This window comes from Pristis pectinata, chromosome X (genome assembly GCF_009764475.1).
Source record: "Pristis pectinata isolate sPriPec2 chromosome X, sPriPec2.1.pri, whole genome shotgun sequence".
Lineage (NCBI taxonomy): Eukaryota > Metazoa > Chordata > Chondrichthyes > Rhinopristiformes > Pristidae > Pristis > Pristis pectinata.
Window position 1 is genome coordinate 10,663,001 of NC_067450.1, and position 27,152 is coordinate 10,690,152.

The 27,152-nt window shown below is 41.1% G+C and overlaps 1 protein-coding gene across 5 annotated transcripts in view; it reads right to left on the reverse strand.

Moving 5' to 3' along the window:
• LOC127567007 (R3H domain-containing protein 2) overlaps positions 1 to 27,152 on the reverse strand; it is a 200,485-nt gene that overhangs the window by 14,865 nt on the left and 158,468 nt on the right. For all 5 annotated transcript variants that reach the window (XM_052009619.1, XM_052009616.1, XM_052009615.1 and 2 more), the window contains 6 exons: positions 22,405 to 22,528; positions 19,644 to 19,801; positions 17,557 to 17,708; positions 14,070 to 14,170; positions 9,993 to 10,162; positions 1,802 to 1,946 (listed from right to left, as the gene is read on the reverse strand). In XM_052009619.1, the coding sequence (XP_051865579.1) occupies positions 1,802 to 1,946; positions 9,993 to 10,162; positions 14,070 to 14,170; positions 17,557 to 17,708; positions 19,644 to 19,801; positions 22,405 to 22,528 (850 nt within the window). The remainder of the gene's footprint in view (positions 1 to 1,801; positions 1,947 to 9,992; positions 10,163 to 14,069; positions 14,171 to 17,556; positions 17,709 to 19,643; positions 19,802 to 22,404; positions 22,529 to 27,152) is intronic.

The window sequence follows — 27,152 nt, forward strand, 5'->3', positions numbered from 1 at the left end:
TTATCAGTTTAATTTCTCTTCCTTTACCTGTCTTCACACTTGCAATTTTTCAAAGCTGCTGAGGACCCAAACAATGGCACAATGCCAAAACCCAGGAATGGGCTCAAGATTGTCTCTTAAACTCCATCCCTGCCACTTTAGAAATGGCTCTGACAAGGTGTGAACGAGTCACCCTCCAATGTTTCATTCTTTGCTGGGGCAACATGCTGGACCTCTGCTTGAGAGAAAATTCTGGCCATTAATCTGTTGCTGCCAGTTCCAGGTGATACTTAGAGAGAAGGAACAAGCTACAAATGTTACTTAATCATTAGATCATTGAAAGGTGCAAAGTTCAGTGGTTTAGAAGGGTCCCAGTGCTTCCAATCAGTGCTGACAATGTATTGGTTGCAACTTGGTGATTGGCACGATTGGTTAAGCATAAGATGTTCTGTGTATCTATGTCAAATCCCATAAAATAGTTGCATTTTATGTAATTACTTGGAGTGTTTAAAAATTTGACATCCTCATGGAAGGGAGCTGAGCCAAGCAGTAGGACCTTCCATCAACCCACCTTTCACTGCTAAGTTGGAGGCTCTGGGGCAGACTGGAAACAAAGACCTCATGGGTCATATGTTGCGCACTAATGTTGCAAGGGTTGCCTCTCTACTTCACACTTTTTTTCTTGAGAGGCATGACAGAGACTAGGAACTCATGCCAGGAATCAGAAAACATTCAAAGGAATTGTGTTTCTCATTGCTCAACCATGATTTGATCCACTTCAGATGGATCAATACTGTGGAAAGGTCCCCCTTTAGTAAATCTGTGCTGATACATATTTATTGATGAATTAAGTTAAATAGCTTAGGATGTAACATGTCAAGAAGTGTGTAACTTGAACCACAGACTATGATTACATTGGGAACTGCAATTCCAGTAACAGAAAACCCATTCTGTTACTGAAGAGAATGAACTCTTTCCATGCATGGATTGCAAGACAATTCAATGCCATCAGCAGGTTGATCAAAGACTGCTGGGATAGATTGTTAAAGGTGAGTCACATTTGACAAACTGAGCAAGAATTTGAATGGATAAACTGAATGCTGGAGATGTAATGGATATAGATTATTAGGACATTATTAACCTTGGACACGTGGTATATGAGGAAATGTGGTAGCATGGATAGAATGTTTTTCTTTGGACCAGAAATACAGAGTTGGAGTAAATGCAAAATGCTTGGACAGGAAAAAAGATGGAAGCAGTGTACCGAACTAACTTATCATACTGAAATAAACCTATAAATTGAACTAAACTAATCATATTAGTGTCCCAATTGCATACTTGGTCTTAAAAATAGGAACTGAGGATGGGGATTTGAATTATTTTCTCTTGTGCCATAAAGAGACTGTGTGTGTGTGTGTGTGTGTGTGTGTGTGTGTGTGTGTGTGTGTGTGTGTGTGTGTGTGTGTGTGTGTGAGAGAGAGAGGAGGAAGGGGGAAGGAAATGCAACTCTGAAATGTTTATTTTCAAGAATCTTGTACAGTTGCATCACTGCTTGTTGACTATGACCCTACAATTGATTCTTTACTTGTGCCAATACTAAAGCAGCCGAGGGTACAAGTATCACAAACATTTAAATGCAGTTCATTAAAAAAAGCTACAGCACTTTTAGATAGGTGCTACATCAATAAATTTGTAGTTCTGTTAAAGTTTAGTGAATTAATATATTTTGTGTTTAATAGTATAAACTTCCTGTGTATTAGAAGAATCAATATACATAATATGTTTAAGACATTTTACATATATTATTTGGAGAGTTATTCACCTTGTGCTGGACCCACAGGTCTGGAAAACTGGGCAATAAGTGGCAGTGGTGCTAGACCAGGACAGACATTTGTCACATTCGTCACTGGAGATGGCGTTGGAGATTGGGTTGGCGAGTTAAGAGGACTGTTTAATTGTGCGTTGACCTGAGGAAATAAATGTCAAAGGTAAACAGCATTCACAGATAAACAGTTTTAAGTTAAAACTATACAATATTTTTCTATCGATATTTTTCAATACAATGAAGTACTGGTTAAGTTTTAGAACTGCTAAACACAAAGCAATTAGAGAATCCTTAGAAATGAACCTGATAATTTCTGGCAGAAGGATGGGTCACTCTATCCAGATAAAAAATCTTAGGTTTGTGTGTACATTGTGGGTCATTCTTTTATGTCAACCTTTGCCATTAAAAAGTTCTACGTCCATGTTTATAATGGAAACCGCCTACATAAGCTCCCTCACTGTAATTAAGGTGGCACTGTGAATATTATACATCCCCCAGTTTCTCAGCCTGCATTGCAGAGGAGCCCTTGTATTCCCACAAACTTGCTCTGTTTCCTAAATTGCCACTTGTCTTTTTAACTTTAAATAATATCAAATCAAAACATGATTAAAAAGGTGAAGCAATCAACTTTAAGATGGTGACTGAATTATGTCTGCATGTCCTTGACCAATGATCCCTGCCACTTAACTCTGCTTCTTGTGATATCTTCATTTGGTATTGTGAATGTTGTATTTTTTTGCCTCAGATTTGCAAATATTATACATTAAGTTCTGGACAGCACTGTTATCTGTACCTCATTCCAGTACATACACTCCATGGGTACAAGGCTTCGTGATATTTATAATTATTACTTATTGATTACAAAAATGTCACAAATTGTACAACATCTCTCAGGGGTATTAAGTTCAACTGCTCAATACAGAAATGAACAAGGGTTTAACATTTTAAATTGAATCACTGCACAAAAGCTGGAGAAACTGGTAAATCACTCTTTAATTGTACAAAGGTCTGAACTGGTGATTTTGGCTTGCCAATGAAATAATCCAGCAGCTTGATGCTAGTGTACAAGATAGTTAATAAAAAACTCCAGTCAAGTGCTTTAACTAATTTGAGATATCCTATTCCAACATAAGATCGCAGTCATAAAAATGAATACTCCAGTTAAAAGCTGTACAATGACCTCCCAGATTTCCTAATTACAGTTTGTCAGTTAAGCTGTCAGTTCCTGAGAAATGATCCACTGGCTCAGATGAATGTGTAAAATGCTAAGCCATTAACAACACATTCACAGCCTCGATAACAAAAAAAAATTGGAAGACGTGAAAATGATAACTTCACAAAGCATAAATCACAGGCAAATAGATTTTTAAAAATACCTTTCTCCAAGAAAATCTATTTATCAATATATTTCTATTTTGTCCATCTTGATAGAATTTTGACCTAAAGCTTTTCCTTGACAGAGCTATGACACCAAATGTAGTGGGATAAGGGTGATGTGACAGAGACCCAGTTGATGCATTTTTTTTTGGCAATTACCAGAAATAATTGCTTTTACAGTCCCTGTGTCTCTCAAGAAGATCTGGCCAGCAGCTAACTTGGAGGAGGAGAGAAACTCTCAAATTCCTGAGATACAGGCTTATGAGGTTTAATATTTATTTGCTGAAAGTTTATTTTTTGTTAGACCCATTCACAGGAAGATGGTGTTTGTAGATGTGCGGACATATATACCAATTTCATGTTTAAAAATAAACATTTTCATCTCGATCCAGCCCCACTACACTGCAGTACAGAAATCCTCTTAAGTAATGCTGCAAAATATGTAGAGCAATTGTTGCAACTAAGAAAAAATGGGAGTTCTTTCTTGTTCCACTCTTTTATGCAGTGTGCTCAGTAACTATATAATTTTGTAAACCAAACTGAGCTGAAAGGATGACTGGCCAATGCTGCCATCTTCATAGGTCTCTGCCAATATTTTGATGCAACCTGAGTGCTCAAAGGTACACTACAGGAGCTGTCGGAGGCTCACATGCCATCATCTTTTTTGTTGTGGAGGAGCTCCCTGCTTACCAATGTAGTCTGGACATGATCACAAAACAGCAGAGGAGCCAAAGAAGCAAACTTCTACAGAAAAGATGCAGGAGGTCAAACTGACCGGATCTTTAATTTTACTGTGCCTATGATTTATAATGGTGATTATAGAATACCAGTTTAAAATAATGGACTTCATTGACCCAGAACACAAATGGAGCAAAACATTATTTCCCAATAACACTCAACGGAGCTTGGCATTGTGTTCTTTAACAGGAGGAAAGGTGATGAACATTATAGCCCCGGCATATCTGGCGTACACATTAGTGCAGCTGAGTTAATTATCCTGTTGCCATATTGGCTTAGACTATTGAGAGAAAAGGTGATCTACAATCCAAAAACAAAGGTGTGTTTTTAAAATATTTAACCACTCCATTTCCCACTTTTTTATTTTTGCCTATATGAAGTTGTAAGACTGCAGTTATATCTTCCTAATAAGGTCCAGACACAAAATTAAGTATATCTTTACTGCACGTATGATGACAAAGGGAAATTTGCAGAGCTAAGGACAAGAGCAGGAGCATCAAACTAATTGGATAGTGTTTTAAAAGAGCTTGGGACAAGGTCAATGGCCTCTGTTACATTAATATGATGTCCCAAAGGCGGGGGCAGATATTATAATTTTCCTCTCTCCACTGGAGAGCAGGTCAAGGATGTCTCCACGATTAACAAGTCAACTTTAACCTGACTTTCAAACAGTCAATTTCTGCAAATGAGTTCCAGCTCCAGCAGATGGTTAAATGCAGAGAAAACAGCCATCCTGCAAACTTTTATATCAAACTTGACATCCCTTGACTGATACTCAAAGTATTAACTCTTATTTACTGATTAAAAAAGGAGCATGTGTAAATCAGAACAAATGTTCTCAATGACACTTTGGGGGTTAAACTGAACCGCAGTGGAAAATGCATCCTGGGATCACGAACTGGGATTACGGCCATTGAACATTATGGAGTCCACACATTAAATCCGTACTGGCTGTTCATTATCATGATTCCAGTGATCAGCCAACACTAACTCTGCTTTTGGTTGCTTTAGTGCATCCCCAGCACCAGTTCAAGCCAGTAGTGCTGCCTGTACCTCTAGTATGTAGTCGGTGAAACCAGTGGTGCAAGTCAATCCAGAGGATTTTACAATTACTTGGAAGAAATGACAGAACATGGACAAGACTGAGCATTTCAATTTTCAGTTGCAACACTGAAGGCCTCAATAATCAAGGTGGAGAGGAGAGCTCCTCGACCAACAAGTGGCCAGGAAGCCTTTCAGACAGCATCGAATCAGTGGTGGAAGCAAACTGATGAGATCAATGTGAGATGTGAAGCCCCATAGTCATAGATGCAGGCTGCAAAAAGTTCAATGCCCTCACGTGTGATCAAGGCATCTAAAATCTTCACCACTAGCTCTTACACTGCTCCATGCAATATAGCTTCACCATTCAGCTATCAGTTATTATCAATCGGGACCAGGACTGAACCCTTGACATCTTCATATACTTATCACCACTCCAGGTACACTGCAGGCTATTCAACCATGACAGCTATATCAACCAAACCCACTGCACAGCACTCAGTAACATTTGTCCTGCAGAATAAAGTTGCGCACAATCTCCTCATATTTCACTGCCCCCTCATCCCACAGACTGTTCTGATTTACAGCTGCAGATGCTGTAAGATGCATCTCTCCTATTGCCACATTTCTACTCTACTAGCCAAAAAGTCCAACCTGGTAAGGTGGCCGTTCAGAAGCAAGAGAACAAAGATGAAGGCACATTCTCACCAGATCTGACACTTGCACTCACAGAAACCTGGTGTACAATAAAATGTAGCTTAGAGGCAAGATCTGCATGTACTAGGTCACCGGGTATGAGGGGCCTTATCACTAGGGAAGAGGGTAAGAGCAGTCCAGGTGTCAGCCCCCCAATGTTCCGCAAGTGTGGACTTAGGTGAAGAATTCAGAAGGCAGCTGATGGGCAGGCATACTAGGATACCTGGGTCTTGGCAGGTGGGCCTAAAAGCATGTATCCAATATTAAGGAACATGGGGGAATCCAGCACACAGCTTTATTAAGGTCCTGGAGTCTACCTTCTCTAGCGCAGAAATGGTGACATACTCCATTTCACATCGACCCAAAAATCATGAAGAATTTGACTGTTCAATGTTACATCACAAACAAAAGCCAGCCAACATCCTAGTGCTACAGTGTAAGCTCTTCTGATACGCAAGATCAGCTTGCAGCCATGCAAATTCAGACTGCTGTCATCATAGTTCTGGAGAGCAGTGTTCAAAGGAGCACTCCAGAAATGTCCCCCAACAAATTATAAGCGTTACCAAGGCGCCATACAGGGAGAGTGGCAGTGACACTGGTTGTGTGAAATACAAATCGACAGTTGCCTTTAGGATAAACAGCATTCTTGATTCCATATTTCCCCAGTGTCCATGCTGTTGTTGGTCAGCTAGACTGCTTCCACTTTGGGGGCAGGGTGTGGTTGAACATTGGGCCTCCTAAGCCAAGAGCTACAAGTTCATTCTCGAAAGCCTTACCCATTGAAAGTCAACATACTTCCACCAGGAATGTTGGCACACTATGTAGGAACACAAGGATGTGCAAACGCATGTGGAAAATAAGCACTAACTGAACGTAGAAGGGAAATTAATTGGTGCTTATATGCTTTTAACCACGGTTGGATGTTTAATCATGGTATGTTGGGTTTTATTTTGTCATTGTAGTCGAGTATTGGGATAGTCAGCACTAGAGGGAAGGCATAATGGGAACAACTATGGAATGAGGAAATGCATTGGGTTCATAGAAAGTGCAATCCAATTAACTGTTCTCTGGCTGCCTGTCCAAAAAGGCCTCCTGCCTTCCTCCTTCCCTTATTCTGCTGCTGCTGACAAGGGGTGAAGCAGCATGGCTGCTAGGTTTTCCAGCATACAGCAGACCCACAACTAAGCTGGAAACCCAATCTGCTGTTTACAGGGAGATGCCTCCAGAGCGGTGCAGGCAGAGGAAGCATTGTTTGTGGATGTCAATGGTCTAGTCAATGCTGGTGTAGGTTGCAGTGTGGTTCTCATTATACCCTCTGTGCTCGTGTCCCTGGGTCTTGCACGAGAGCAACGAGACAAATGATGAAAGGACAACCCTTGTTTCGCAGAAGCCATCCTTTGGTTTGACATGGTGCCTAAATAATGGACATTGTGATGGCTTCTTGGATATAAGGCAGTGATGAAAATGAATATAAGGCAGTGTATGGTCACAGACCAGCTGCACATGCAGGAAGTGGAAGGAACTGTGTTTGTAATACACCTCTGTATTTAAAAGCGGCACTGTCAACATGATGCAGTTGCAATCAATGTGAGCCCACTGCATCAGGAATCTATAATCCTTGCTCATTTCTACCAAAGGAGAAGCACACGAATTCCACTGTCCAGGAGCACAGCGCATCCGTGACATACCGAATGCTGCGTATCATGACATGTTGCATGTGCCCTCTGCCCCTGCCTAGAAACATAAACATTGACATCCACCATGACTTTGGTAACTGTAAACTGGCTGAGCTGCAGGAGATGGAGAGTAGAAATAATGGGCAGGTGCTCAAAGTGGCAGAATGTGACTAATGAAGCCCCACGAGGATCACTCTTGGGACATCAACGATTCACTGCATTTATAAATGACTTGGTTATGGGTAGAAAGCCACATTTTCAAGTTTGCCGGTGACACAGCAAGCAGCATTGTAAGCAGTGTGGACGGCAACATTGAAGAGAAATTAATAGATTGAGCCAATGGGCAAAACTGTAGGAAAAGGATTTCAATGTAAACAGATGTGCAGTCATCAACTCGAGGCCTAAAAACAAAAGAACAGAGCACTTTCTAAATGGTGAAAAGCTGCAAACAGTGCCTGTCCAAACAGACCCAGGGTCCATACACATGGATCATTAAAATGCCAGAGAGAGGTGCAGAAAAGGCTCATTGAATGTTGGTCTTTATATCTAGAATACTGGAGTACAAGTGGACGGAAGTCATATTACAGCTATACAAAGTCTTGGTCTGGACCACACCTGGAGCACCAACAGCAGTTCTGAACACCACGCACCTTAAGAAGGAGAGACTGGTCATGGAGAGAGTGCCGCGTCTGGTTACCAGAGTGGTAGCTGGATTTCCCAGAGCTAAATCATGTAGAACGATTACACAAACCCAGTTATTTAGGAGATTATGGGATGATTTGAATGAAATTTTCAATACAAGCAACTGATAGGAATAGAAGACAGAACAGTACAGCACAAGAACAGGCCCTTTGGCCCACGATGTTGTGCCAAACTAACTGAACTAGTCCCTTCTGCCTACACAAGTCCATATCCCTTCACTCTCTGCATAAGAAAGGAGATAAGGACAGGAGAGAAACTATTTCTGTCAGTTGTACAGGACGGGATAAGGGGATGTTTTCCAAAGTTTAGGATCAGGTATTTCTGGAGCTAAAATCAGGTAACACCTCAACAAGCAGGAATTGGGAGAAATCTGGAAATCTCTTACACAAGCAATAATTGAAGGTTAATCAATTCTTAATTTTAAGTCTGAGATTGATAGATCTTTATCAAAGTATTAAAGTTATGGGGAGAAGGCAGGTTTCTGGTGTCAAGGAACAGATCAGCCATGATCTCTTTGGACAGTAGAATGGCTCAAGAGGCTAAACAGCTAATACTAGTTCCCTTGATCCTTAACAACCACTGGCACCATGCTGACCTCCTGCTCTGTGGCTGTGACTGCAGCATGTGGCATACTTCTGCCAGAATTTCTTTAGTGAAGTTGTATGTCTTTAGGCATTGAAACCTCACTGAAACACACATTGCTTTGTGAACACCCTTGCTGGATAGGACCTCCCGCTGAGGACCGTTCTCCTCCTCCTCCTGGTAGGTTACTTACGAATATACAAGTTAGGAGCAGGTCCCTTGAGCCTGCCCTGTCATTCAATGAGATCATGACTGACCTGATTGTAACCTCACATTCACATTTATTCCCCGTAACCTTTCACCCATTTGTTTATCAAGAATCTATCTGCCTCTGATATTAAAAATACTCAAAAACTCTGCTTGACCTGCTCTGTAAGTACTCTCCTTAATTTCCCTGTATGCTACACTTCAAGATGCTTTGGCAGTCACAATAGCACCTGTTACTGAAAACATAAGAACCCACTAAATCTTGGAGTCAAGGCACACAATTCTTTTTTCTCTCACCACTCACCATAGATTTCAAAACCTGCCATGACACCTAGAAAACAAGTAATCTATACCCAGCATTCTGGGACAATTCAGCTATAAATCTGCATGGAACTGATGATTCCCTTAAAAATCACAAATATGTGTCCTTCCTGCTGTTGAATGTTGGATCCTCCATGTGTGTCCAACACATAGCTGCATCTTCAAAGAGCAATTCAGCAATGCTGACACCAATTCCGCACTGCACAATGACAGACGTTACAAGCTGCCACTTCTGTGCACTCTGATGTGTGAGAGTATTGTACTATATGACAAATGGTTGAAATGTGCACATGTGCACGAGGTATCAAACTGGAATCATTTTAATATTCACACTCAGGTGCTATACAGCTAAAATTTGCAGCTTCTGAGCTTTAACCAAAAAGTTTTGAGCAAATTCCAGGCAATTCTGGTTGTTCCAAGCCAACTGGTCTCATTAAGTACTTGTATTATTGTAAAGTTAACCACAGACTGTTAATACCTTTCTACCTAACTAAGTTATTCTAATCTTATATACTTGCCATATGTCTATCTCACCATTTTCAAAGACTGGCTTTGCAATTAACTGAAGCCTTTTTTTTCCAGCCAACCAAAATTCCAGAACATGATAGCACTGTCATTTCCATAAATCTCTGCTTCATAAAATTTGATGCACTCATCTGTGCTCCCTTCCCACAGCCTAGAATGCCTGGTTGAGGACCCACATCTGCTGCATTGCAACATGGAAAGATTAATTCATTCATTCGAGACAATGCTGTCATCAGTGCAATCAGTACAAACTTAGGATAACTGCCTCAGTTGATAGGCAGCAGCATGAACCACAAACAGATAATAAAAGATTAATAAGATACCTGGGTGGGATTATCAGGGTTGTAAAGCTCAGTGGGTTTCTGCCCTCGCTGCTCCACACTATAGTATTTGCACTGGTTCCACTGCGGTAACAAGGGAGGTTGAGAGGGCTGAGGGCCATTGGGTACACTCAGCTGCATGACCACAACTCCATGACTGGGTGCTGGCACACCTGAGATGGGGAGACAATAAACACTGGTTAATGGCCATGCAAGGTTAAAGCAGCATGACAGTAATAGGTAGTAACTCACTTGCACATAATTCCGCTTTGAGAATCTTCATTTAAAATATACTCACCTTTTTTAGGATCAGAGGGTACTTCCTAATACAAAATACCAGCCAAAAGAAATCAGTGACAGCACAGTTCAGATATAAATCACTTTATTAGTGTGCCTGATTAAGTTATATTTAAATAAAATTTGCAAACCCAGTCATATTCATTGCCCTACCAAAACAGTAAAATCTCACATTACAGTATCTGACTGACTTGCTCTAGTTTAAGTGGTTGATTTTGAAATCATCTCAAACATTCACAGTTTTCCAATCTTTTATTGTAAAGTATTAAATTTTGATTTGATGTGTAATCAGCATAAGACTAAACATGAAACCAGAGATTTGAGTTAAAATTTGTTTCCCAAGCTCTCTCAAAAGATACCACCTTTTATAATCCCAGTACATCAGGGCATTTTTGTAAGTGTTCAGTGCGATCCTTTTTAAGCCAGTGATTTCAAGCGTCTGGTTAGAGTGCAAAGAACAGGTTGTAAAGGTCCGGTAGGCGATGAAATGCACGAGCAGCTCCAAGACTGTTGGAACGAAAGATGACCAAGTTTCTTCTCTGTTGGAACCAGGGAACATTGAGTTGAACAGCAATATTGGTCAAGTCAATCAAATGGTCAAGTCATAGCTGGAAGAGTTTTTGCAGTTCAGGATACTTTTGAATCCTTAGTAAATAAGAACAAGCACTCACTTGAATCCTGATTTCAATTTTGTTCTGGAGGGCAAGTTCAGGTCAGTAAAAGTACAATGAGACAAACTACAGATCATCTCTCACTGGACTACTGCAGACTCCTGCACACAAAGGCAGTAAATAAAGACGGTGGGCCAGATTTTGCTGGAGTAGGGCATTTGCCGCGTGCCAAGTTAGTTAGACCTGTTTGTGCATGTTTTGGTTTTAACTTTACTTTGCTCACAACACTGTTGGAAATGCAAGCTGATAACAGCACAGTGAGGGCAACTGGGCATCTGGGACCTTGGTGAACAGAATCAACAGTATATCTTCTTAACCAACAAGATTAAAGGATTAAGAAATAAACATGAAGGGCTGAGAAGCAGAGGTGATTTAGAGGGGGTAAATTCAATGTCAAGACAGGTACACAAATAGAGGAAAAGTAATAGATTAAGAGCAAGTAGAAAAAGACAAATTTGAAGTAACAAAAAATAAAAATTGATATTTTAAAAACCAGAAACTATTCACAACCCGAAGAAATGAGAGTCCATGCTTATAACTCTACATTCTAAGCAAGAGAAGTTAATTGGCAATCATTAGCAACTATCATACTGTTAGAAGTTTAGTTACACTGATAATGACCAAACTTTCTGTGGCGAGTTTAATGAACAATTAATGTGCAATCTCATGAAAATAATGGGGAGGTTAAGCGCAAGATGCCTTGAAACTAATGGTGATTTGCAGTTCCTCACCACATTGCTGGCCAACTTGCGCATTAATAATGCTGTTAGTCATTCATACACTGTTACATTTAAAAAAAAATCTGTCCCAGAATTCAGTTAATGCTGTCTTTGTGTACATTCCTGCCAAAATTTAAAGAGAATTTGCGATTGCAATCATCCCAAGCAATATAACAAAATATTCCTCTACTGATCCATAGCAATATTGGAGGGCATGCATTTCTGCTCATCTTTTGAATTTTTTGATGGCGTACATCCCTCTGCAGCTAATTAAACGGCAGTAGGTGCTGACGCCAGTGATTTATGCATTCACATGATAGTACCACAGAGACTCAGAATCTAGATGCCAGAAATACTTTAAGAGCGCTCATCTCAAGAATGTCACCAAATGACTTTATTGTTCACTGACCAACTTCATGAGATTAGGGTCCTCCAGTTTATCAATTAGAAGGTTCCAATTACAGCAGTACCTCAGCAATTAGGCTAGTGGATTGTGACTTCTGCATTTTCTCAGGTTATATTTTATACTGCATTAAGGAACAGTCACCTTTTTGGAAAAAAAAGGAATTGATTGCAATGAAAGCAGTACTTATTCCTCTTTCCCATTCCCTCCAGTTCCCTCCCCACCCCACCATTATTTCCCAACAAAACTGTGCTATATCTCAGGCTTCACACTTTACAGCATCAATGAACATAACACCTAGTTTATGAACTACACTAGGTTTAAAACTATTGTTACTTTATGATGAAAAGGCAACTGCTGCCCTACAACATTTTTCTGACCCAAGCTCGACAACCTTAAGGCCACATTATTGCAACTGGCAAACCCTACCATTCAAATCCGTAAGCATTTGGAGTAAGTAGGGAGCACAGCACTATACAACAGGACCACAGGAGGGGGTCCAGGACATTCCTTTTAAGACAGTCAGATTCTAAGTAGTCCTGCTTGCTCTTTTATATATAAACCTTTTCCCCCTATTTATTGCTATAATTCTGAGCTTCATTCGTGTCATTTTGTTTAACATTTCTTTCAACTAAAGTACATCCTCTGTTGATTGTGCCCTTTGTTCTGAAATTTCGTCTTATTAACTATCTATGACAGTTAAATTCTTGGTGCACTTCCTTTGGAAACTGATTGTTAGAAGTTCCAGCTTTGTATCTCCATGTACAACTGTCCTTGTTGTTGGCTTAGCAGAAAACCATTTATTACCATGCTTTGAAGGGATGAAATTTTAATCTCTGAACTCAGGACAGAACAAAAGGGAAAGGAGCAGCAGTGGGCCATTCAATAAGGTCATGAGTGATCTGACCTTGGCCTCAGCTCCACTTTCCTGCTTGTTCCCCATAAACGTCAACTTCCCTACTGAATGGCTGAAAGAATTCCTGTGGCCACAACAATCACTGCCAGGCAAAGTTCTGACGCTCAAGTTGTTCCTCATTTCTTATCACGCAACAGTAACTTATGGGTAGGCAAGAGTGACTGAAGAATCCAGAAAGCACAGGACCTACCGGAACTGAACAGGAGGATTTCATTATCATTATTTTGTTTCGTTTCGTTTCCTTCACAGTGACTGGGAGGGTAAACCAGGGATGAGGCCACAGTTGGACAGCCTTGGGGATGGAGTTGGTAGGGGGATGCGGGGGGAGGAAACAGGGAGGTCAGTGATCAGACTCTCTGATAACTGCCACCAATAAGAAAGATGGCAAGCAAGTGTTTCTGCACATCAGGAATGCAATCCCCATGAGTTTCTAACACTCAATCTCAACCTGCCCCTCACCCCCAATCCACTTATTTTGTATTTGGAGAACATTTTTGTGGACCTATTGCTGCCAGATGTTAATTTCCAGCTGAGCTTAGAATTAAAAGGAAACTGCCAGTGAGGAAAGCAACAACAAACAGTGCAGCTTAGAGTAATGCGGCCTGTCCTCCTGAGTCTTTCCAGCATTTTCTGTTTTTATGACAGCTTAGAATGTTCCTTATTTATAAAGCTATGGAACTTAAGAACACAGCCAAACCAAGTATAGTAAAAGGGCATTTGCCTTCCATTCTCCCCAGGACAGTGCCCCAGAGTCCTGGATCACTCTTAACAGATTCTTCAGACACAACATTGCTACCATATTGACCATTCCAATTCATTCAGACAACACAAATGCATTTGTTCTTGGGGTTTCTTAATTCTCTTTTTTTGCCACCAAAACCTTTGCAGGGAGATCTACAGACTTATGCCATATTTGTGACAAATTATGCTCGGTATAAACAGCATAGAAGAGGTTAAGAGTACAGACATGTTTTTACAGATGCCCTATCAGAGTGCGAGCACTGAAGGCTGCTGATGCTTTGCCAAGTTGATGTATGCTAATCTGAACATGTGCGAGAGTAAATTTGCACTAACCTGTATATTGTTGCTGCATTTGCGCTGGGTTACAAGGAGAGGGAGATTGAGGCATCTGGTACTGCTCTGGACCAGGTGGCTGAAGGAATCCAACCGATTGGCTGAAAAAGTTTTGCCCAGTTTAGTTTTATACAAAGCAGCTGTTACACAGATCAACTCACACAATCTATCTATATAAGTAAAAGGTATTGTGTGCAACACAAGTGTGCAGTGTCACACCTGAAAGTGTGGCCTCAGAGGAGCCACACCTTAAAAGTGTCACACCTCAGGGCATCACACCTCCACAGAGTCTTACATCTAAAGGGGGCAAAAAAAATCCACGGTTGGCTCAAATAACCACTTATCCATTTTTTTACCAATTTATTCCCCAAATGCTACTATTTATGAACCAGCACGCGCCATGAAAACAACTATATAAATCACTCAAATTATTTCATCATGGTGTTTTTAGCTGCCAAATTCATTAACCTTTAGGTCACTCTATATAGCTACCAATAACATTTATAGAAAAACACAAAATTTATACAATTTTGGAATCAAAAAGATCACTAAACTTACCCATTAAATCATTTACTTAATATTAGAAATGGATGCTAAAAAAGAAATTCCATCCTATAGGCCTGCCTTGCTGCCTGGACTTTGAATTACAAATTGCACCTACGCTTTGAATGCTGGGGTTACCACCTACCCTGGACAGGTTCTGTGTGCAAAATGCACTGTGGGAATTTTTTATCACCACCTCCTGCGGAACTACAATACAGTGTGCCATAACTGACCTGTAGAGAAAGACTGGGGGAAATAAATTGTGTGACATGCATGTGCACATATGTGACAAAGCAGCAGCTTATGATTTGCAGGTTTCCATCCATTGCTTGTGGAACGTTAATGTCCACAGAATATCAGGACAACCTGTTTCACGTAACACCAGACAAAACAGTTACCAAAAATAACTGAAATTGGAGCAGCAGAAAGAAAAACATTCAGCAGTTCAAACAAGTTGTTAAATGAAAACTTTGAGTTGAAGAAATCTTATGTAACCGTAATGGGATTAATCTTTGCGCAGAGCTGAAGTGGCATGCTTGAGGCCATTTAATACTGATCTTGGATATTGCAGCAGAAGTCAGTCTGTGAGGCCCAGACTGTGACAAGAAACACCTATTCAAGGTGCCAGTCATTGTAAACATTATAGCGGACCAACTTCCCTAGTGCACAGGTGCACCAGCAGCTTCAGCAAGAACCAAAAATTCTCCTCAGAAAGCAAGTCAGGCAGAAAGAAATATATTTTAAAATCAGGTAAATAACTGAGAAAAAGAAGCAAGGTTCCAGGGAAGTTACTGTGCGATAGAATACAGACAACAGTTTTAGATGAGTGAAATCGATAGAGGGTGTAAACGGGGAGGCCAGCCAGGAGACAATTGGAATTGTCGGTCTGTAGGTGACAAAAGCATCGATGAGGGTTTCAGCACCTCATGGGTTGAGGAAGGGGTACATAGCTGACAGTAAGGGGGTGTAAATAGGCAGTCTTTGTGACAGAGTAGTTAAGGAGGTTTAAATATTAACCTGAGTCAAATAGGACGCCATGGTTGCAGTCTGGAACATTATCCAGGGAGGGGAATATCTTCATGGCTAAGTTTTCCAGGTTTAGCTGCAGTAAATTGCAACTCATCAAAAACTGGATTTCAGGCAAGCCACCTGCTGGAACAGAGGTACTGGAGGATCAAGAGAGGGAGCGGAGAGGTAGAGCTGGGTATCACCAGTGTATGTGTGGAAGCTGAGTCGTATCTGTGGTTAAGTTTCCAAAGGGACAGCATGGAGATGGGGAAGGGGAGGTTCGGACAGATCCTAGCATCATAAGCAAAAACTACAAAATTCACCATGTGAATTGCAGAAATAATATTTTGTGGAGTAAGTAGCAGGAAACATGAGGTTTTGGAGAGTAGAGCAAAATTATTTACACCCCAAGCGAGTTTCAAAAAGTGGTCGGTAAATAATATTACCAATATAGTATCCGAGAGACCTGTACTCTTCAGCATGAGTACAGTGTGCAATTTTTTTTTACCTGTAGTCAGTTATGATATATTGCTGCAGTAGATTTGCTGCATTACAGCGATGAGCGAAATGCTATTGCGTTCAGGCTGAATTGGGACTGCAGTAAGCATCAAAAAGCATGTTCAGGTCCAGGGCTACCCCATGACCAGCAATATAGGAGATCTAGTACCCTCAAAGCAAAAAATACACTAGGATAGTAAGTGCAAGATACAATGTACATCCTTACACATATGTTTTTGTTTTCCCAACAGTAACAATGTCCTTTACTTTCCCACATTCCCATTATCCTCCTTCAATTGGCAAGGCCAGGATCCATGGGGATTTACAATGCCTCCAACAGTGTTAATCATTCATTGAAACAAACCTTTGGTGAAATTCCAAGTTGGGTTGTTTCAAGCTGAACCTTGAACATGGGCTCCCAGCATGGTAGAACTGTGCTCCGCTTGGCAAAGGACTTAATCATGGGTTAACATTTTGTAAGCACCCATGGCCACATTTCAAGAAAAATACAGCAGCAGGTGAAAATCCCATAACAGCTTGACATATTTTAGGGAGAAGACCACAACGACTGAATCATAATGAAGACAAAACTCAACTTCAGAGTTTGCAATCACATATATGTCAAATTTACAGAGTTTGGAAGAGGAATCTGTACGTTTAGGTTTCTGGACAAAGTTGTACCTACACTGGGAGCACAAATGGTTGGGGCTGTTGCTTCTCCCTGTCAGTGAGTATGCACTGGTGGTGAGGCTGCCTGTGCTGAATAGTTTCTAAACTCCGTGGTATATCCAATTCCAGGCAGAGGCCGAGCATCGCTTCTTCTGATTGGGAATATGCCCCATGTACTTCAGCCGCATGCTAATTTTGGGGAGAGTGACACTCTGGCACACAGGTCAGATGCATTTGCTGCTTGCTATGAGGGAGCCTTTGGCTCTTCAGTGAGTAGCCTCAGTAAACAGTGAGCTTAGTTCACTGGAACACAAGGCTAGTCACAATACCTGTGGTTGCTTGGACAACCACCCAAACTAGATGAGTCCAAGGTCAGAGCAGAATATGTGCATGATCTCTCTGTGGTATCTCCAGCATCAATATGACGTGAAGAGATCACATAAGTTGATTTGGGAGGTATTCTTGAAAGTGTATGATACTGAACTGACCCTTGCACATTTTGTCGCAGCCAGTCCACCTTCAGAACTCTTACCATTCCTTTATTCAAAGGCACTGCTTCAGGTTTCCTGTGCTGTCTAGTTTTAATTCAACATTAAATACAGAAGCTATAGTGTAGTGCAAAAGAAACAGCTGCAATCAAATTATTTCTTCAAAACGTCATTCCGATTGTAGATTAGAAATTGTGTCTCAGTCTTGTGAATGAGTGGCACCATGCTTCCTAAAACATGAGGTCCTAACCGGGTGCATCTGCTATATAGCAATCTCTTACCTTGTGCTATTTTGCTGGGATGGTGGAATTACACTGTAATACACTGGTACTCCTCCACCAGGCAGTGTTCCCTGCACAGACTGACTGGGTACCATGACGGGCTGCTGGTAGGTCTGCTGTACAACTACTTGAGAATCACTGGACATTGGCACCTGAGTGGTCAATAAAAAAAAATCTGTTAACAGAGAGAGACATTTTTGGTAGACTGTCATAGTCATACAGCACAGAAACAGGCCCTTCAGCCCACCAAATCCATGCTAACCATCAAGCACATATTTACACTAATCCTATATTAATCCCATTTTATTCTCCCCACATTCCCATCAATCCCCTCCCCCCCAAGATTCTTCCACTCACCCACACACTACGGACATTTTGCAGTGGCCAATTAACCTACCAACTTGCACATCTTTGGAATGTGGGAGGAAACTAGAGCACCCAGGGGAAATGTACGCACTCACAGGGAGAACCGGTAAATTCCACATAGACAGCACTGGAGGTCGGGATTAAGCCTGAGTCGCTGGAACTGTGAGGCATCCACATGATTAAAAATAAAAGAGGTTCCACCAGCCAGTGAGAAATACGTAATTAATTCCTCCAGTCACTTATTAACACTGCCTATGTCTGGTTATACAGGTGTTGGGGCCTAGAGAGGGCCTATACTCTCTCGAGTTTAGGAAAATGAGAGGTTATCTCATTGAATCATATAAAATACTTACAGGGCTCGACACACTGGATGTGGGGATGATGCTTCCCTTGGCTGGAGTATCTAAAACTAGCAGTCACAGTTGGCCATTCGGGACAGAGATGGGGAGAAATTCCTTCACCCAGAGGGTGATTGATCTTTGGAATTCTCTCTCCAAGAGGCCTGTGGAGGCTCAGTCACTGAGCATATTGAAGTCAGAAACTGAGAGATCTTTGAACGTCAAGGAATTAAGGGATATGGGGTGACTGCAGGAAAGTGGTGCTGAGGTAAAAGATCAGCCATGATCTATTTGAATGGTGGGGCAGGAATGAGGGGTTGAATGACCTACACCTGATTCTGTTTCTTATTTGTGGAAAATCACGGGCTTCATGATTCACCCACTTAAGTCTCAAAGTTTCATTCATGTTTTATAATTAAGAAAGTAGATTGCTTAGCGCACAAAAAGGGGCATCCTGCCACATTGTCCAATTATTAGTCAAAGTGATCTACAAACAAAATAAATGAGTAACTGGCTCTGAGACAAAGGTTGAGGAGATTTTAGAGAAAAGATTTCATTTAGAGGCAATGGTCTTCAAGAAGGGCACATTCAGACACTGAACACCTAAAAGGGAGGTGTGAGATACCACATATGCTGGAAATCTGAAATGAAAACAGAAGATGTAGGATATACTCGGCAGGTCAGGCAGTCATCCTGTGTAAGACCTGAACCACTAACCCTTCTCTCTCTCTCTCCCTCTCTTTCTCCACAAATATTACCTGAAGAACATTTCCATTTCTTAATCAAGGTGATGAAATGGGAGCTGGTGAAATTAAACTGTTCTCTCTCTTCTGCTGCACTCCCCCACCTCTATCTTCCCCAAGTTCCCCTAAGTTATCTGTAGGACATGCTCAAGGAGGGTAAAAGAAAATCCCCAGTAAAATGAGGCAGTGGAGTTGCATGAGCAGACTCGGTTGAACATTAGTTCAAACCCTTGCACTGCATAAAATCTAGTGAAATAGCTGAGTCATTATAGGTGCTCATAGATCAACCTAACATCCTTAAATGGATGACAGACAGCAACGGACAGAGTTACGCCCACTGAGACTTGGTTTGATCGTTGCACTAGGTGCATCAATATACTGCTTGATAACCACTCACACCAAAACTAATTAGAAGCACCTCCTCATGCTTTCTTATTTTGAGGATAAGAACATGAAGGGAATGAACTAATCCAGACAGGTAAATAGTGCTTTGCTTGATAAATACGCTTCAATAACAAATTATTTACTGGACCTCAGTGGTGAAAGAACAATACTTTATGAAAATTCAGTTCTTCTGAACATCTCATTTCATATCCAACATTAGAAATCTGTTTCTAGTTATTTTTCCCAGAATCATTACCTGATACGATGGAACAGATGAGTATTGGACCATCATTCCCTGCATCTGATTTCCTAGGTTGTTTCGCTGACTATTCATCAAGCCTGGTGTCTGAGGTTGCTGTACACCCATCATCCCCTGGTAGGTCTGCTGCTGGTTTGGTATCACACCCTGTAAACCTAGGTTCCAAAATAATAAATTGACTAAGAACTGGACCATTGGTCACATTATAAAAGCAACACCAACAAAACCACAAGATAGACATGTAGCTGATAGGAACCTTAACGAGAAAGATTAGTGCCCGATACATTAGTATAAAATGCCCTATGATACCTACTTTCCAGTATGGAGGAATCCCAGAAATGGTGTACTTACCTTCCTACCATGGTCCCTGCAATTCATTCTCCTTTAAAAAAAACTCTGATGGTGCATTGGATTTATAGTTGGTAACTGAGATATAAAATCAGGAAGATCACTGTCTTATCTCAAGCTTGTGCTGACATTGTGATTTGAGCCAGGGTACAACTAGCGTCACACCCCTGGGATAAAGGAAAAAAAGAGTTCAGCCAGTGGTCTGGCTCCTGATTGCTACCCGGTGATCCCTATTTCAAATCCAGGTGTGAGCATCAAGTGAAAAAAGGCACTGGCTTGGTTGTGTTATCTTCATGCCGCATAACAGCACTTCTGTGTCTGATACCAGAGGCAATAAATATCTGTGAAAATGTTGCTTTTAATGTTGGAAGAAGAAAATAAACAGTTAAAAAAACCTGTTTTAAACAACTCAAATCATACCAGGACTCCTTAAAGATGTACATGATGATAAAAAACATATAAGGAGCACACTTTCAGGAAGTCTTCTGCAGTACAGAAGACCCTGAGGTTGATTTTCAACTACTTCCCAGATATAAAACCCGCACAGCAAACTGGATGCCTGCCACAGATATGGCCACTTTTTTTCATAATTGAAATATAACAGATTACCAATCTACAATGTCAGTTTTATACCCAGATAGTCAGTTGGAAGTCTATCCCACTGGCTCAAACAAATGCTGTCATACTACAGCTAAATGTGGAAGTGCAGAACAGACTGAACTAAGATAAGACTTAAGATTTCTTTATTAGTCACATGTACATCGAAACAGTGAAATACATCTTTTGCATAGTGTTCTGGGGGCAGCCCGCAAGTGTCGCCACGCTTCCGGCGCCAACATAGCACGACCACAACTTCTTAACCCGTACGTCTTTGGAATGTGGGAGGAAAGCGGAGCGTCTGGAGGAAACCCACGCAGTTACGGGAAGAACGTACAAACTCCTTACAGACAGTGGCGGGAATTGAACCCAGGATGCTGGCGCTGTAATAGCGTTACGCTAATCGCTATGTTACCGTGCCGCCCCTAAGTGCATTCTCCAATGTATACAGTGATAGCAAATCAACCATTAGAAGCAATAACACTGCATTTTCAGACATCAGTTTTGCCTTTCCAGAGGAAAAGCCATTCATTTTTTAAAAGTTGCTGTTTAGTGTAAGAAACTTACCAATCAGAAAAAGCCTGCAAAATCACCAAATGAAATATACTGCAAAATACATTAACCCTTAAACTGCAGGGAAGCTGTTCCCCTAGGACAACTCCTTTATTGAAGGCTTAGTTTGTGCATTAAGACACTGAAGCACACCCTAATATTGAAGCAATAAAAATAAGCATTTGTCACATTGAGCTTTATTACGGCAGGGTCTTCCAGACAGTGATGTGTACCTTTTTTTGAACTCAAGAATTATTCTTCCAAAGTTCTCTAAAGACACTGGCGGTGATTTCAACAAACCTAACTGGAAAAAGCAAACAATTCTTGGGAGCCAATACATCGGTTAAGAGAAATTTAAAGCACTGATCATGGCTATCCCCAACAGTGGAGGCTCCACTTTCTACATACAGTGCAAAATGACAGATATGGCAAGTTTTAGATAAGCATTCCCACCAAGAGAAGAAAAATCGGGACATGCCAACATTTTGCACAGCACAGTCAGATGAGAAAAAATTTCATTTGTGATAACTGCACCAAGTTAGACCATTTTACAAGCAAGATAAAATGAACTAAGCCTGAAGGCACAAAGTAAATTGCAAATGTTAGATGCACAATGTCCTGATGTCTTTCAGGAATGTTGCTGCACATGATTTTTCCTTGCAAAATGACAATGAGGCAAGGCCTCTCCAGGGCAGCATGTGAAGGATGCCAAAAAAGAAAATGAATGACAGAAAAGTGGCCATTAAAAGCTGAATGTAAAGACTGAGAAAGCAACTTCATATACATTTATATAGATCAACAAAGCTGAAGAATAACTTCATTGAAGAGCCTCTGCTGATTTCTGGAGGTTAACATGATTAAATACACTTTTCTGTGTGACGAAAGGGTGCTTTATTATTTATTAATCTTTCTGGATGTGTGCACCACTGACATTTATTACCCAACCCTAATTGCTGAGCCACTGTCTGGCGACACCAGCAGTCCTTCTGGTGACGGTGCTCCCACACTGCTGTTGGGGAGAGTTCCAGCCATTTAGAACCAGTGACGATGAAGGAATGGCAAAATATTTCCAAGTCTGGATAGTGTGCGACTGGAGGGGAATCTGCAGGTGGTGGTGCTCCCATGCGCCTGCTTCCCTTCTCCTTCTTGGTGGTACAGGTTATGGGCTTGGGAGGTGCTCTCAGGGTAACTGGTTTGATACCTACGTCAGCTGCAACTTCTTAAATCATCTTAAGCTTGCAAAGCAATGTACTTCACTAACCTGTTTGTTGCGCTGGCTGAGGCAGCTGTTGACTGCGCTGAGAGTTGTAAGGAACCTGGGAGAGAGGCCGATACTGCTGGTTGGAGCTTTGGTACTGCCCAGGGGGATAATAAGAGACTGGTATCTGCAAAAAGAGAAAGGGACAAAATAATCCAGTTGAATTCTGAGATTGTTACACCAAATACCCAGGTGATTTACCATTATCCTCCACCCAGAAAGTCAAAATAACCCCAACACATTGTGATACCTTTGCGAATTGATGATACTCAAGAATGTGAGCCTCTACAGTTACACCAGGGGCTATTTTGCATACACAATGAGAACATACCAGAGTCTATTTTATAATATACAGGTCAATAGTAAATGGGGCACTAGATAAGAAGCAGTTATTTAACCAAGAGATTCTACTGAAAGTTCAATTAATAACTTTAAATGACTGGCCTAACAATGTCAGATAAGCACTTGCAAGTCATTTACATGCAAACTAAAGCACCACGCATTCTGCCCAAACTCCAGTTGGACACTTGCATTACATACAACAGCTGTTGGTGTTATCTTTGCATGAGATTGCCAATTCAGCATCGACTGATAAATTATTTCAGCAATTTCTACTGTGGCCCTTACAACTATTAAATGTTGATGTTGCTGCACATACCAGACTGAAGCCGCTGCTATCCTTCAATAGTAACAAGAAATACTAAAGTTGACTAACGTGAACGATGAAAAAGTCCAAAGTGGATCAGTTACCCTTTGTAAGAACTCAAGATTTTCACCTCTCTGTAACTTCAATGAATTGGTCTGTTTCCAGACCATAAATGTAGCCTATTTTCATTTTTTTCCCCCTTTTCAACTACAAACAAGGTTTTCCGAAGCACCCAATTATAATTCAAACCTCAGCACGGTTTCAAATTTTCACTTTTAGGAACTTTTGCTCCCATGTGTTCCTGCAAACATGAAAATCAATATAACGGAATAAACCACTTGTTTCACTTCAAATATACAATGTGGCTAAAGAAATCAAACAAATTTGTAGCATTCACCTCATGTTTTGAAATGCTCAAATGGTTGCTTCATTTTCAATGGTGATCATGTGTTGCTGCAAAAATATGCTTCAATATTTTGGTGATAGGTTCTGGAACTGATTATTATCATATGACACACAACTGCATAACTTAATTTTTTTATTGGTGCTGCTTTTGATCAGTTGTCCTCCTTGCTTTGTTACTTTAAGTTCCCCAGTTCTCTGCCCTATGGGAACCCCTCTCGCTAACTTGAATGGGTCTGACATAAGAAAAGCAAGTCTAGAGAGCTTGCAAAATCAGGTGAAGCAGCATTTTCTCAAATGGCTGTCAGTTGTAATGAAGGGGACATTGTAGTGGCAACTTTAATTGTTTATAATGGCAAAATACCAGCATGTGATATGAAGATTAGAGTAAATGTAGAGTTGCCAAATACATGGAGGGAAGTTATCAATCAAATTAACTAATCAAGGTCTCTTGTTGCTGGCTGAACCTAAATGCACTTTTGTACCTATTCCCTGTGGGGCTCATCATTCACGGTCCAGCCCAAGTTACAACTGCCATTATCTCCTCTGCAATAGCACTCCTCTGCAACTTCAACCACCACTCTTTTCACTGAACTGCACAATTTTATGAAGGTGGAGATGGCAGCTCAGAAATGGTAAACACAGGGTGGCACCCAGGTGCAGACATGCTCCCTCTGTTAAAACATTTTGTAGGCATCAGCAGTCATGGATGCAGAAATTAGCCTGATTTGACCAACCAGTGCTTCTGCACATCCATGTAACACTGGTTGGCAGCTTGGAATGGTGTAGCTATATAATGAAGCCACCACTGCTGCCACCGAGATTAATTACTGACGTCTGTGATAATGTTTGTGGTCAGAAACTGCAAATACCTTTTCATAAAAGGTATGGGTTGAGACCTCATGCCCACAGGGACAAACACATGACGCTCTACATTCAAGAGATCCTGACACAAATATCATGGTGTGGCTGAGATGAAACTAGCATAATGATGGCTTCACCTCTGCAGCAGTGATAATCCTTCAAACGGTGAACAGCACAACTCTATGGCAGCCTGTCTTGAAGCAGGGGTAGTAAGAGAGGTGTCTTTTGACTCATCCGGATTCATGTGGAGTGATCTAACACAGGTCCCGGACTAAAGATAGACAACAATCCAGGCAACACCGACAGTTTTGCTCCTCAAGCACTCCTCCCTTTCCTCTCGATGTTTTCTTAACCCAAAGAAATATGCATCCGTTGTATGATGTGATTAAAATGCAAGAAGCAACCAAAATGAAGAAATCTACTGGCAAAGGAAACAGAGAGATAACCAATAATGTTCTGTAAAAGGGAATAAAATTAAAAAGAAAACTGGAACAAATAACTCTATTCTACATCAGAGGCCTGTGTAGGCACTCCACTTGGCAGGACTTCTGTGGACCTATGTTTTAGGGGTAGTACTGGCACTTAAGATGAGAATCATGCCCAAAGATAGAGGTTGAGAAGTTGCTTTGTGCTTTTTATTTGGCATTAAAACAGTGTCGTAGGTCACCCTAACATTGTCTGTGAAAGTCACAAAGACAACGAGAACTCAATTGAGAAGTCACAGTGCTGTCGGGTTCCCCTGTGCGATGCCATGCTGAAACTGACAGTGCTGGTTTCAGCGTGGTATCTTCTCTTGATGCTTTGCAAATTCTTACAACTCTCAGCATGTAGATCTGCAGGTGCAATGCTGCAGCCGACTCTTGAAGTGACATGCCACAGTACAAGCAACGTTCTTCTACATACAGGAGTGTGTTGCTACAGAATGAATGATGGTGCAGTGATGGGAAGGGATGAGTACATGCTCCCGGGGTGAGAAGAACCACACTGGTGCAGAACAGTGACCACAGGAGGCATGCTCTTTGTGCAAGAGACCACAGGGACCTTGCCGGACAACAGCCAGCTGCTCCTGGCAGGAGGTTGCCAAGAATGTCTCTGTAAGGCAAAGAATGCAGCTTGAGTGTTGGCCCCTTAAACAAAACAATTTCAAGGGTAAGGGGGTTTTGTAAAGCCTTGAGTGTTCTCAGAGTAAATAAGAATTGCCATTTTTCAAACCAGTGAGGTTGCAAACCTCAACACTGACAAATATTACATATAGCACTGCTGTTGAAGTCATTTGGCAGAGTCTTAAAGCAGAAGCCCGCTGAAAAGCAAACTTCCCAATGGGCGATAAGGTGCCCTGAAATACTTGCAAAACTGGTGTACTCCAAGTTAACCACTTTTGCAACTAAACATTGCATTTTTTTTTAAAGAGTTGCTTTAATGAATTTCTAGTTCATGAAGTACAGCATTGAACCACTAATGAGATGATTTTCATTAAATGATTTTCCATACAATTTTTGCTTCTGAATCACCCATAACTCAATCAAGCAGGCAAGTTTGCATAGCTTGACCTCTTAAAAAATTCTTCTAGAGGCCTGGAAATCACTGGCAAGACCTATTCCTATTGGCTGTGAGAAATTGGCAATAAGCTGCTTTTTTGAACCTCTGCTGTCTGGGTGGTGGTATTTTCAAAGGGCTGCTGCGTGGGGTTCCAGGATTTCGACCAGTGAAGATGAAGGCAACAGCTTTAAGTCAAGATAATGTGCAATGAGAAGGGAACTTGGAGCTGATGGCGCTTCATATGCCTAACTGCTTTGCTACTCTATGTGGTTGACATTGTAAGTAGAGGAGATGCTGTCAAAAATTTTCCAAGAATTTTCAGCCTACTCCTGCTACCTCTAAGACCCTACAAATTTCAGGCTTGTATCTCAAACTTCATGGCTACTCCAAGAATGGAACAAGGTGAAGAATGTAAGTGTGTTACTTTGTGTTTCTTAAAACTATTTTAACAGTTATTAGTAATAATCATGTGTACTATTCAACGGCTGGAGTCATATTGAAATGAGGGTACTTTATTCCAGTTAGGTGAAGGAAAGACTTTAAAGTATCAGCAAAGTCCACATAAATTTCTGTCAGAGAACATTGTGAACCAGTCATTGGCAAATATATTACAATGGAACAGGGACACAAAGTTACTGTACAACTCCCAGCAGATATAATAACCGTCAACCTCGGCACGGTAGAGGTAAGGGTGCTCGGGCTTACAAACAATACTGTGCTACCCAATCCATGGAACCCTTCAGCAACATCAACAAAAGAAAATTACTACTGTCCTCAACTTTAATAACGGAGTCCTGATGCAACATTATTGATCCAAAATGTGGACTGTTTCTCACTCTCTGCAGTTGCTGTCTGAATTGCTGAGAATTTCCAGAAGTCTCTGCTTTTATTACACATTTCTAGAATCTGCAGTATCCTGCTTTTGTGTCATATCAGGGGAATTCCTGGCATTCATTGGGTGTTGTCAGGATTGAGCCTCTTTGGATTTTTTTGCCTCTTCGTGCACTTTTGCTCTAGTGATGAAGCTGCTGTTGGCTGTTGCACTTGCTGGAAGCCTCTGCCAAAGATACTATTCCAAGTTTAGACTGAAATGCAAAGATGATCTTAGGGTTCTATTCTCTGCTGCTATGTTTCATCCCTTTAAAAAATGTAAGTGCAAGGGGCATATGTTAGTTGAATCTGTCCTTATCACAACCCATCAGGCCAAATTCCTATAATTACTCTCAGTCATACATTCTTCTCTTTCCTTGATTCCTCTCCCATCTCCCTTAATACTCTCTCCGGATTCATCTACTCCTCC